General features: G+C 55.1%; 2 protein-coding genes across 2 annotated transcripts; one reads left to right on the forward strand and one right to left on the reverse strand.

Annotated features, from left to right (window-relative positions):
- Positions 1-133: 133 nt before the first annotated feature.
- Positions 134-4,255, forward strand: BO79DRAFT_247727 (uncharacterized protein; the record flags this gene model as incomplete). The annotated part of the gene is made up of 2 exons (XM_025685668.1): positions 134-3,749; positions 3,819-4,255. Exons 1-2 carry the CDS (start codon positions 359-361, stop codon positions 4,253-4,255), a joined length of 3,828 nt encoding a protein of 1,275 aa, XP_025535903.1. The 5' UTR covers positions 134-358.
- A 952-nt stretch (positions 4,256-5,207) lies between these two features.
- BO79DRAFT_48896 (acetyl-CoA carboxylase ACC1) lies at positions 5,208-12,486 on the reverse strand. Its single transcript, XM_025689324.1, has 3 exons — positions 12,212-12,486; positions 11,966-12,136; positions 5,208-11,895 (listed from the first exon to the last, which is right to left on the reverse strand). The coding sequence occupies exons 1-3, from the start codon at positions 12,359-12,361 to the stop codon at positions 5,365-5,367; spliced, it is 6,852 nt and encodes a 2,283-aa protein (XP_025535904.1). The 5' UTR covers positions 12,362-12,486; the 3' UTR covers positions 5,208-5,364.

A 12,486-nucleotide genomic window follows, 5' to 3' on the forward strand; every position in this document is an offset into this window, starting at 1 on the left:
CTGGGGATGAGATGTGGCTTGGCAGCGGGTGAGGCTTTGCGGGCACTCGCCACTCCCTATTGGTTAGGCAACAGGATTCCACCTTATTCTTAACTTATTCTTAGTGACTGACCTTCCCTCCCATCTTCGCTCTCGCTACTGCACTGTCTATCTAACCCCCATCACCACAACCCACCACCATGTTGCACTACTACTAACAGATAGTGCCTGTCTTCCCTACCCCCCCCTCCTCCGCTCTGTTATCAGACCATGCGTCTTCTCTAGACCTCTTCCCCTACCCACTCTGCAATGTGCTGAAAGAGCTCCAATCCCCGTCCTTCGTTTACCTGCGTGATACCCCCGGACTCTGCGCGCCAAGATGTCCGTCCTCCGCCATCATGGGGGTGCCTACCTCCAACGGCGCCTCACCAAGATGTATACCGATACAAAGACCTCTTGTGAGAGTGTCACTACGGCTTCCATTGCGGTTGATGATCCCGAATTGGTCATGCTGCATCGCAGTTTCAAGACCCAAAGAGATCGATTGCTAGCGTGGGGCCTGGACTGGAGCGATGCCAGTGCCGCCCAGCCCAATGATATTGACGAATCATTAACCCAAGCTGGCTACAGTGAGATTGTCGAGAGTGTCATGTCTTCCATTCAGGTGCTGCTGAATGAGGCGGAGCGTATCCAGCATGGCGGTGCCTCCGATCTGCCTCCGAAAGGCGCTAGTGCGGACACTCCCAAGGGCGGTCTCAGTGGCCTTCCCGTCAAGTCTCACTGGACCAGTGATGAGATCAGCCGTTCCAAGACTCTGCTGGCAGACCTGGAAGGCTACATTGACACTCTCTATGACCTGTCGAGCTCTCGACGCAACATGAGTGCTAGCATGACTGCTGGTGGACAGTCCACCACCAAGGGCCGATCCCGGCCCGCTGCCATTTCTGACTACTCCATCTTGGACTCAAAAGCCTACCACGGTGCATCTTTCGACGGCACACAACAGAGTCCTTTTGATGTAACACCCTCGCCTACGCACAATGCGGCGGCATTCAGCCAGGCTCGATCTGAAAAGATGCCTTTCGATAAGGCTCCGCTGGACACTTATGTCATTGATCGTTCTGCCCTACAGTTGTCTGGTTCTTCGCATGACAACAACCCGCCCCCTTATGAGCAGGTCGCAGCTTCTACCAACTCTCGGGCCATCGGTCGCATCAGGACATCGGCATCGCCTTTTCTTTACGGCACCAAAGATTCGACAGCAACAATTCTCGTCGATTACATGCCGATGATGCTCGAAGCATCGAGTGCTGCCACCAAGCCGGAGAAGAAACGACTGGACCATGTACAGCGGACTCTGGAGCAGCTCGTGCAGAATTCACGTGTGTCTCACCTGGGCTTGCTGAAGTTCCTGGGCTATTTTATCGACATGCCAAATTCCCGATACGCATTCGTCTATCAGATGCCTATGGACTACTTCCCATTTCTTCGCAACCCGACTGATCTCTTGAATGGGTTGAAGCCGAAACCCCTCGTCTCCCTTCTTCAAACAAGCGATGAACACCCTATTCCGAATCTAGAAACGCGCTTTCGCTTAGCTTATGACCTCCTGATGGCAGTTCTACAGCTGAGGAGCCAGAACCTTGTACATGGCAACATCAACAGCAGTAACATTCTTATCTTCCCCGGCTTGACGAACTCGAACCGCGATGAAGTCGGACTCACGGAGGATTTGCGCCGTCCCTACCTCACATCATTTGCTCAATTCTCTGGAAACGGGCCGTCACCCGAACCCTTGTCTTCCAGCATATATCGTCACCCAGACGATAAGCGGTCGATGGAGGATGATGCTGCCTGGGCCTATGACCTGTACTCACTTGGCCTCGTGCTGCTCGAAATTGGACTTTGGACTCCCATTAGTCGGATCTGGAAGATGAAGTACAACAACTCCATGTTCAAGCAAAGAATCGAGAACACCTACTTGAAGAAGCTGGGCCCCAAATGCGGCAGCGCATATCTCCACGTGGTACAGCTGTGCTTGGATGCACCAAACTTCCATCTGTCGACCCAGCCGTTCGATGACCTGAACCTCCGCGTCCCTCAGGCCTTCCACTACCCCGTCCTGGACCTCTCCGCGCCTGACAGCATCTTCTCGTTCTCTATGAACTTTCTTTACACTATGTGCAAGATCGTCTGGTCCTGCTGCAGGATAGACATGTTCTCTGCCCCTACCGCTGATGAGCTGGATGATTGCCTTCCGCTTGCCCTTGTTCCTGGCCTGGATTCGGCGCCGATGAAGGAACCCGTTCGTGAGTTCAAACCTACTCCGGAGCCCATCCGACCTTTCCAGGAACCGTTTGCCACGCTACCTACTGCCGACATGAAGATGTTCCGGGATAAGATCAACCTGGAGGAGCGCAAGGTACGAAAGCGCACTTGCAAAAAACTTTCGGGCCTAGAGATTCCACAAGACCATCTCAATAAATGGAACTTCCAGATGCTACCACGCTTGAGAAAGCTTCTACAGAAGATCCTGAAGGACTCTGCCGAATCATGCAGTGTTACACTCATGATGACTGGTGAAACGGTCGACAACGCCAAGACCACGGTCTGTGTCACTTGTGCCAGTGCAAAGAAGGTTCGGGCCGCACTCAAGAAGTATTTTGTCCTTGATAGCGAAGAGTGGGATCTCCTTGTCCTTCGTGGCGATGTACAGAGATCGAAGGTCCCACGCAAGAAGCGCCGCAGGCCGGCAATGGCAGGACAAGGAAATGCTGGCGCACCTGCGTTGGTCCAGAATGACCCAAACCCTTGCTATCAGGAACGGCCTCTATGCGGTGCATCAATTGGCGCTTTCATCAACGAAGAACATCTGCCACCTGTATCTTATGGGGGAGCTATCCTGGTCGATGGTATGCCCTATGGGATGACTGTCCATCACATGCTAGAATCACCAAGTGACCAGGAGGATGCGGATGAGCCGGATACCGGTGGCCCTCTACGGTCATCTGCAAATTGGATGCACGATATGGCAGCCCCTCAGAACCCAGAGTTTATGTACTCCTGGGCTGACGAGGGACCGTCAGATGTCGCATCAGACCTTGAATTCGAGGTTTCGGAAGACGAGGATGGGGATGATATCTCGCTGTCACCCAGTCTAGATGGAACATTCGAAGACTCATACCTTTCCGAAGGCTACTCCTCTGACGAAGATGGGGGGAATGCTGATGACCCCTATGATGACGAAGATGCAGCATCCATAGGTGATACTCCTGGGATTGATCCTGGAGACGAGCCCTTGCTATACGTCACACAGCCAGCCATTGATGACATCGATGAGAGTTATTTTCCAAGCCCTGAAGATCGCGATGATGAACATCTTGCCTCTCACGCTTTTGGATACGTACACGCATCCTCGGGTGTTCGGCGCTGGACGCGAAAAGGGATCCGACACGAGATTGACTGGGCACTGATCAAGATCAACGATGAGCGCATCAACGTGCGCAATATCGTCTACGACAAGACGTCCGTAGTGAGGCCAGACGCGTATGGACAGAGACGGGCCCAACAGGCGCGCATGCCGCGGCAACCAGAGACTATCTATCTCAATAACATTTGCCGGCTAGAAGACCTGGGGGGCCTCCGAGTCCACTGCTGTGGCCGAACCAGTGGCCTGCAAACCGGCCAGATCTCCAGAGCCATGACTCTTGTCAAACTGCATGGGCGACAAACCTTCTCCACCAGCTTCTGTGTTGATGGGAACTTCGGAGGTAAGTGAGTCTGACTCGTCTTCACAGACACACATTCAATTAAGGAATCCTTACTAATTTTTCTTACAGTGCCCGGCGACTCAGGAGCTTGGGTGTTCGAAAAGGCCAGCGGTCGAGTTTGCGGCCACGTTCTCGCGTGGTCCGACAAAACCCGCACCGCTTACATCGCCCCCATGGAAATACTCCTCGAAGACATCGCTCGCTCCCTGAATGCCAACTACATCAGTCTGCCGCCCGGCAATCCTGACGAGTCCCGCGCCAGCTCCATGCATCATCGCCCAAACCCAAACCCGTCTGCCATGGACCCCTACCACCAACATCCTGCCTACCACGCCCCTCGCCCTATCCGCGGCCAACTCCCCGTGGACATTAACCCTCTTCGCATCGATGACGGAGACATGGGCTCCTCCGTGAATCCCAGTCGCGGAACGCGCGAAGTATCAACCCCATACCGGGGAATGCCTATCCTTAGCCCACCTCGAAGCCTGGAAAGGCAACTCGCATGACTCGCTCGCTGCTCTTCCCCCGCCTCCATAAGCAGCACTACTATACATTCCTTACCTTAATAACTGTACTTGCTACTATATTCCCCACCCGCACACTGACGGACTATTCCCTTTCTGATGACATTGATTTGAACGAGTGGACAAGAACATAATACCCCATTTTGTTTGTTTTGGTTGTGGCTATTATTTTGCTTTGCTGTTTTCGGTGTTTGAGCTGGTTGGTTCCATCCCTACGCTGATGGATGAGAGATGGATGGATGGATACGTGCAGACTAGTTTTGGACTAGTTACTATCTGTCTGTCGACGATTATATCATTAGCCTATCTATACACACAAGTCGAGTTCCCTTTCCTCGCGAGGGGATCTGAATTGAGCTCTTCGAATTGAGACAGATATGGTGCTCCTATACTAGATGTTACTTGAGTAATCAATGGCTATAGTGTAGCTGCTATGACTGTGAACTGCAGTAGTACTTAGTAGTAACGATAATCGCTACTGCGTCTGTAATAAACATTTTCTACCATCACACAGTCGTGCAGACTTACCCAACTTCTAGTTGATCTCACCCCTCAGCTACGTACACTTACTTACCTCCTAACTATACGATCGTATCGTTGCCTGCTTCATCCGTCCAGTCACAACTGGTCACAACTACGAAAATACGCTACAGAATACTACTTGGATACCACACTTGAAAATATAATCATTTGCATTGTCAAAAGAAAAATGCGAGGTAAAATACAGAACAGCCACACAGAAACCATGCTCAATAACCGACCGACAACAAACAGGTAATCAGAAAACAAACAGACGTAACATAACCGACGTTATATGCATCGCATCACTCAATCAATACCAATCAATCCGTGTACCCATTGGTTTAACTTGCTTGAAGCCCCATTAACCCAGCCAGCAAGATAACAGAACCCAGAAGTAGAAAGTGAAGAGGAGTAAATGCGGGCAGGATAGTTTGACTTTCTCCTAGTCCAATGATAATGCCAAAGGCTTTATATAAAAGGTTTCTTTGAGAATGGAAAAGAAAGGGAATGAAGGCTCGTTTTCATTGAGCGTCTTCATTAAGGGGAAGGGAAGATGATGGATGATGCTCTTAGTTGGAAGAGAGGTACTTGAGAACAGCCTCCTTCTCCTCCACGGGGAGAACGCTGAGGATCTGCTGCACACCCTTCAGAGCACCGTCACGGTTGTTGACGAGCAGCTGAGCAACTTCCGTGGCAACGCTTTCGGCCTTGAGAGCGTCGACCTTGGTCTGGATGGCCTTCTTGTTCTCCTCGTACCAGGTGGCAACGCGCTGGTCTTCGCGCTGCAGTTCCTCGTCGAGCAGGCCGGTCCAGCTGTGCAGAGTGCGAAGGTGCACAGCACGAGCGGACTCGGTCGAGACAGGGGCGTTGGAACCAGCAGGGATAGCAACAGAGCCGTCGCGAGCAGCAGGGTTGGGAGCGGCAGCAACCATGCGCTTGACAATAAGCTCCTCGCTGAGTCTGCGGCGCAGACGCCAGTAGAAGAAGCGACGGGCGTTCTTCCAGGTGAGGGGATGGCGGATGGTGTTCTTGGCCTCCATGCGGCCAGCACGGTCGTGGAGATCAGCAAACTGCAGAGCAATCTGGAGGTAGACTGGCAGAAGCTGCTCCTCGCGGGCAGCCATCTTGGCCTTGATCTCAGAGAGCTGCTCCTTGCTGAGGGACTGGTCCTCGAGAGAGCGGCGGAGCTCGCCATAGGTGGCATCCAGACGAGCCATGGTGTCGAGCTGCTTGTCGCGACGGTACTTGATGTTGACGATACCCTCGGGCTCGAGGACACCACCACGGGCTTCCACGTCGGCATACATCTCCATCTGGTCGGGGTTGATGGTGGGATCGACGACGACCCAGGATCCACCACGGAGCTCACCATGGGGCGGAATGTAGATGAAGATGGGCTGCTCATACTTGACGAGGGCATCGACGATGTAAGAACCGTACTTGAGGACCTCGTTGTACATGTCACGCTGGCCACCGGAGAAACCTCTCCAGTTAGCCAGGATCATTACAGGAAGCTGCTCACCGTTGTTGAAGTCACGGAGGGCCTGGGCGGTCTTGTAGGCGGAGTTGGGGTACCAGACACCACCAGCTTCGTTGGCGACCATCTCCATGGAGTCAGGGTTGGCAGGGTCGGCAGGAGTGACGTTCTCAACGGAGCGAGTCTCAACAGCAATCACACCCATGGGAATGCCACCGAGTCTGGCACGACCAACGACCACGGTGCGAGCCCAGCCACCAAGAGCCTCCTCGAAAGAGCCAGTATCGAACAGACCAGGCAGGAAGCCTTCCTCGTCTTCCTTACCGGCAATGAGCCAGCGGGGATCGTAGGGCTGCTTGGAGGGAGGGTAGTAGGCGACGTCACGGTCCCAAGTGTCGGACCAGGGGCGGATAGGGATGGGGGCACCCTTCCTGTCGGGGACGAAGGACATCCACTCGACAATCTTCTGCACACCCTCGAAGTCATCGTTGGCAGTCATGTGGGACACACCGTTGCGGTACATGATCTGAGTGCCACCAAGCTGCAAGTTGGAAGTGTACACTTCTCTGCCCAAAAGCTTGTTAATAGCGGGGGCACCAGTGAGGATGATGGGCTGGCCCTCGACCTGGATGGCTCTCTGTCCAAGACGGACAAGGTAGGCACCAATACCAACGGAACGGCAAGTAACGAGGGTGATGGTGAAAATGTCTTCGTAAGCCTTGGAGGTGGCACCGGCAATAAGACCGGAGCCCTTGAGACACTCGACACCCAGACCGTCCTTGGCACCGATGACGGTGGTGATCTTGTGGCGCACCTCACCCTCATCCTGGATCTCCTCAGTGATGACTTCCTTCTTCTTGCTAGCATCTAGCTTCTGCTTAACCTCGGGAGTGAAGTACAGGTACTTGAAACCGGCGGCGGGGTTCTCGGGGTCGTTCCAGGCGACGGAGAAGTAAGGAATCAACTCGTCAGCCATGCCGATACGAGCACCAGAGTTGGCAGAAAGGTAGATACGAGGGATACCCAACTTGCGAGCCAGTTCAGTGCACTTGTGGAAGAACTTGTCTTCAGCGGGACCGAAGGAACCAATCTGGAAGGTGATGTCGTTGGCAACAATGATGAAGCGTCTACCACGGGGGTACTCGGGGGTACGGGCAGTGACGATCCAACCAACCATACCATGGGTGTTGGTGCCAGGGCCGCGGGAGATCTCAACCAGGTTGTCATTCTCATCAAGAACAAGCTCGCTGTAGTCAATGCACTCGCCAACAGGAGGGCGCTGGTCGGCCAAGGAGGGGATCTTGGCGATGGCCTTGGTCCAGCTGTTCTGGAAGGCTTGTCTGAAGAGCTCAGGGAAGTCATAGACGTACTGAGTACCCATGAGGTGGGCCTTGTAGCGCTTGGGCTGCAGCCATTCCTTGGTCGGGTAAGGAGTGGAGACAGGACGCAAGTGCATGGAGCCCAGCTTGTTGCTGCCACCGTCAATGCTGTGGAAGATCCACTCGCCCTTCTCAGTCTTCTTCTCAATGTACAGCTCAACCTGGATGATGAATCCGTAGGTGTTGGTGATGATCACGCGCAGGGGGTAAGGAACACCGGTGACGGGGTCGGTGCACAGAATGCGGATTTCAGCACCGGTAACACGCAGTCTCCAGAGACGACGGCCGAAGCGCTCCAAGAAACCGGCGAGAGCCTCCTCAACATCCTTAGGCTGCAGGTTGAAGACGGGGGAGAAGTTGATGAAGATGTGGTTCAGATCGGAGTTGTTGTTGCCAATAATCTCCAGGGCGTCCAGAATGTCGTTCATGAGACGGTCAGCCTCCGAGGTCAGGTACTCCGCAGTGGGAATATCATCGCGCAGGCGACCGGGGCGCACGACGGCACGAACGAAGTAGCGCTTGTCCACAGCCTTGTCGTTCTCAGGGCCCTTTCCGAGAGCCTCGTAGACGTGGATGTTCCGGTTCTCGGTGAAGACGGGCTTGATCTTGAACTTGGACAGACGACCGAGCTCCAGCTGGAAGGCAAGGGCAGGCTCGTTGTGGCGGATACTCTCATCCTCATCGTAGTTGGGGCCACGGAAAGTGAAATATCCGGGGTAGATACCATTCTTGCCGCAGATGAAGGTGACACGGCGGATGCGACGAGCGAGCAGTTCTTCCTTGAGGTCGGCCAGCATGTTGTTGATCTGGGAGACGATCTGGTTGTCGTCAAGATCCTCCACATCACGGATGGCGACGTTGAGGACACCAGTCAACTCATTCTCGTTCTCAACCCGGGGAGCAGGGCGGCGCTTGCCCTCCAGGTTAGCGAGAAGACCGTTGTCACTGGCCTTCTTCTTCGAGCCAGCTCTGGGGAAGATCTCGAGGGCTCTGGGAAGGAACTCCTCAGCATCCTCCAGGTACTGAACAGGGATGATGGCACCCTTTCTCATGGGCTCGTTGCCGTCGCCAACCAGGTACGACATGTCACTGATGGAGTTGATCCGCTTGAAGGGGTTCATCTCAGCGGTAGGGGTGCTGGGGGTCGACGGGTCAGTGGTGATAGGGCCGAACTCGGGCTGTCCCAGCTTGTCAAGAGTGAAGTCCCAAGAGAGCAGTGGAACCTCTCCGGAAGCAGAGTACTGGATACCCTTGACAGTGTAGGCACGGTAAGCGCGGCGCACGTAGACCTCAAGAGCAGCCAGAGTAACCCAGACATCCTGGTGAACAAAGAAGCGCGGCAGCACGTCGAAGACGGTGTACTTGGAGTCCACCACCTCCTTGAGGACCTGGGAATCGGGCTCACGGTGCTCCCAGCCGGTCTCACCATAGCTGGACTCGACAACCGACGAACGCAGGATGAGTTCCATCTGGGACAGGCGCTCTTCCAAGGACGGGAGGGCACACTGGATCAGAAGCTCGCGGGCCTTGAGAGTGACCTTGGCAGCAGCGCGAGACTCGAACTCAGTCAGCTTCTTCAGGATGGGTTTGAAGTACTTGGAGACATTGCCGACGTTGGGCTGGTTGGGGCGGTACATGGCCAGAATGGCGAGGATAAGGTTGTTCTTAGCACCAATGCGGCTGTGGGAGAGGACGGTCTGAACGACCTTGCCAATGTCCTCCTTGTTCTCGTCACGAAGCTTCAGGATAGAGTCTTCATCGCGGAGGTTGCGGCCAGCGAAGAGCTTCTCCACCTCATAGTACTGTTCCAGGAGGCCAATGAAGACATTGAACTCGTGGACCTTGAGACCATCCAGGTACTTGTTGATGACCTCGGTGAGAGGAAGCAGCGTGGTCTTGAGGATCTCAGCATCGGCGGGGTTGACATTCTCCTCGATGAAACGCTGGACAGTCTTTTGGAGCTGCTTGGCAGGGAACTCAGCCTTACGGGCGCGGGCCTTGTCGACGATGTTCTGGAGCTGGCTGTCGAGCTTCTGGGGCATGCGAGAGTGCAGAGCGGAGGACTGGGCGTTCCACTCGCCGTAAGGAAGATCGGGGTTACGGAGGACCTCGACCAGCTCCTTGAGGGTGGCGTTCATGATGACCTGGTTATCGTATCCCTTCAGGATGTTCTCAAGGATGCTGTGCAAGAGGAAGAACCTCTGAGGAGGCTTGCTACCCACAACCTGAGGAGGACCAAGATCGGGAAGCTGGCCAGTGAAGGGCTGGGCGTGCTTCACGCGAGACGGGTCATCCAAAGCGAGGATACCAAGGATGTCACCGGCCTCCAGAGTGGCTCCGGGCTGCTTGATAAGCTGGACGATACCGTCCTCCTGGGCGATCAGGGGCATGTACATCTTCATGACCTCGACTTCAGCGAAGGGCTGGCCCGCCTTGACGTGCTCACCGTTCTCGACGGTGAACTTGACCAGCTTACCAGGAGAGGGGGTACGCAGCTGGGTGGGGTCGTTCTCCTGCTCGAGAAGGCAAGTCTTGCCATCCACACTCAGACGAGTGGCGGCAGGCTCCTCCTTCCAGTAGACGTTGTGACTGCGGCCGTTCAGGAGAACCAGCAGACCACCGTCAGCCAGAGCACGCACACCCACGGAGCACCTGGAACCGTTGATGAAGAGGTGGTAGCTGTCAAGGCTGGCGCGGGTGGCGGTGAACTTGTACCGCTGGCCTTCGTAGATGAAGTCCACGGGGAAGACCGTCTTCAAGACGTCCTTGGAGGGTACCTGACCCTTCTCCAGTCCCTTGCGGTACTCCTCAACACCAGCCTCGCTAGCCTGGTGAGCCTTGGTAACAGCTCCACACAGAACGGCGACGACCGTGTCAGGACGCTCAGCGGTCAGCTTGTTGGAGATCAGCTGATCCAACCAGCCGGTGGTGATCGTGTTGTCCTCGAAGGCCGGGGTCTCAAGAAGCTTGATCAGGTACTCAACAGTGGTACGGAAATCACCACGGATGCTGAGTTCCTTCAGGGCAATGACCATGTGCTTCCGGGATGCGGAACGGTTCTCACCGTAGGCGAAGATGTGACCGAACTGACTGTCGGAGAAGCTGTGGATACCACCAGCCGTACCGACGGAGAAGTAACCCCAGACGTTGGAGGAACTGCGGAAGTTCAATTCGTGCATGGTACCGCTGGAAGGCTTGAAACCCTCGCCGGGATCCTCGGAAGTGATACGGCAAGCGGTGGTGTGTCCCTTGGGCTGCGGGCGGCGCTGGGTCTGGAAGCTCTCCTCGTTGGAGAAATCGAAGTCGATCTCCCCGGAGGTGTTGGGGTCAACGCCGTACAGCAGACGGATGTCGCGGATGCGGTGCAGAGGGATACCCATGGCAATCTGGAGCTGGGCAGCCGGCAGGTTGACTCCGGAAACCATCTCCGTGGTCGGGTGCTCGACCTGCAGACGGGGGTTCAGTTCCAAGAAGTAGAACTTGTCGTCAGCGTGCGAGTACAGGTACTCCACGGTACCAGCCGAGACGTAACCGACCAAGCGACCAAGGCTCACAGCGGCGCGCTCCATAGCCTGGAAAGTGATGGGCTTGGCGATCGTGACGGGCGCCTCTTCGATAATCTTCTGGTGACGACGCTGCACGGAACAATCACGGCCGAAGAGGGAGATGTTGTTACCGTACTGATCGGCCAGCAGCTGGACTTCCAAGTGGCGGGCGTTACCAGCGAGCTTCATGATGAAGATAGGGGAACCGGGGATCTCGTTGGCAGCGGCATTGTACAGGCTGATAAAGTCCTCCTCCCGCTCAACCTTACGAATACCCTTACCACCACCACCTTCGGAGGCCTTGATCATGACCGGGAATCCGATCTCCTTGGCCTTCTGGAGACCCTCTTCGGGCGAGAACGTGCAACCCTGGTTGTAGACATCGTCATCAACGGTAACGATACCCTTGTCGTCGATCCGGACAGCGTCCACGCCCGTTCCAGACCAGGGGATACAAGGGACACCAGCATGCTGAGCGACGATTGTGGAGGAGATCTTGTCACCAAGCGAGCGCATGGCAGAGGCGGGGGGACCAATGAAGATGATTCTCTTGGGGGAAGCAGCCAGGGCTTCGGGTAAACGGGGGTTCTCAGAGGCGTGACCCCAACCGGCCCACACGGCGTGGACGTCCATACGTTCAGCGACATCGACGATCAGATCGACGTTGGCGTAGTTGTTGTTATTCGTGCCTCCGGGAACCTGGAATTCCTGTCAGCCGACATGCTCACACACGGGGAGGAAACGCTGGTTGCACAGCATGACCACGCACCTCAACATATTGATCCGCCATACGGATGTAGTCGGCATTTGCGTGCAGATCTTCTGGCGTGGCCATCACTGTGAATTGGATGGCACGCTCATTGCCGAAAGTTTCATAAGCCCATTTGCGGACGGAACGAATCTCCTTGACGGCGGCAATACCGTTGTTGGCGATCAGAACCTGAGGAAAGCCTGTTAGAATGGGTTGCTCCTGCACTCTTGCCCGACCAACTCATCGGTACCCCGCAAAACTCACCGAGCTGATGACGGAGTGACCCTCATGGCTGGCCACAAAGTCCTTGACGCTGCTGGGCGGTGCGGCATTCAGGTTGTTACCACCAATGAAATGTGAAGCGAGGTTGTGTTGCGCGGCACGCGCACTGGGGTGATCGTTGGGAGCGCTCATGATGCAAGGTTGGATATTAGGTATTATAAAATTCCCATGCGATAGAAGAAGCCGGATTATTCGAGAAGAATAGGGGGGACGAAGTATTGAAGAGGCGTCAAGGCGAAGAGAAGAGGAGGGAGAAG

Source organism: Aspergillus costaricaensis (assembly GCF_003184835.1).
Source record: "Aspergillus costaricaensis CBS 115574 unplaced genomic scaffold BO79scaffold_34, whole genome shotgun sequence".
NCBI classification, from domain to species: domain Eukaryota; kingdom Fungi; phylum Ascomycota; class Eurotiomycetes; order Eurotiales; family Aspergillaceae; genus Aspergillus; species Aspergillus costaricensis.

Bases quoted from the DNA above. Each gene is read 5' to 3' on its own strand.
- BO79DRAFT_48896 (XM_025689324.1), bottom strand. From the start codon at position 12,361: ATGAGCGCTCCCAACGATCACCCCAGTGCGCGTGCCGCGCAACACAAC. The intron at 12,137-12,211 runs GTGAGTTTTGCG...GGCTTTCCTCAG, and splicing joins GTCACTCCGTCATCAGCTCG to GTTCTGATCGCCAACAACGG. The intron at 11,896-11,965 runs GTGCGTGGTCAT...CAGGAATTCCAG, and splicing joins TGGCGGATCAATATGTTGAG to GTTCCCGGAGGCACGAATAA.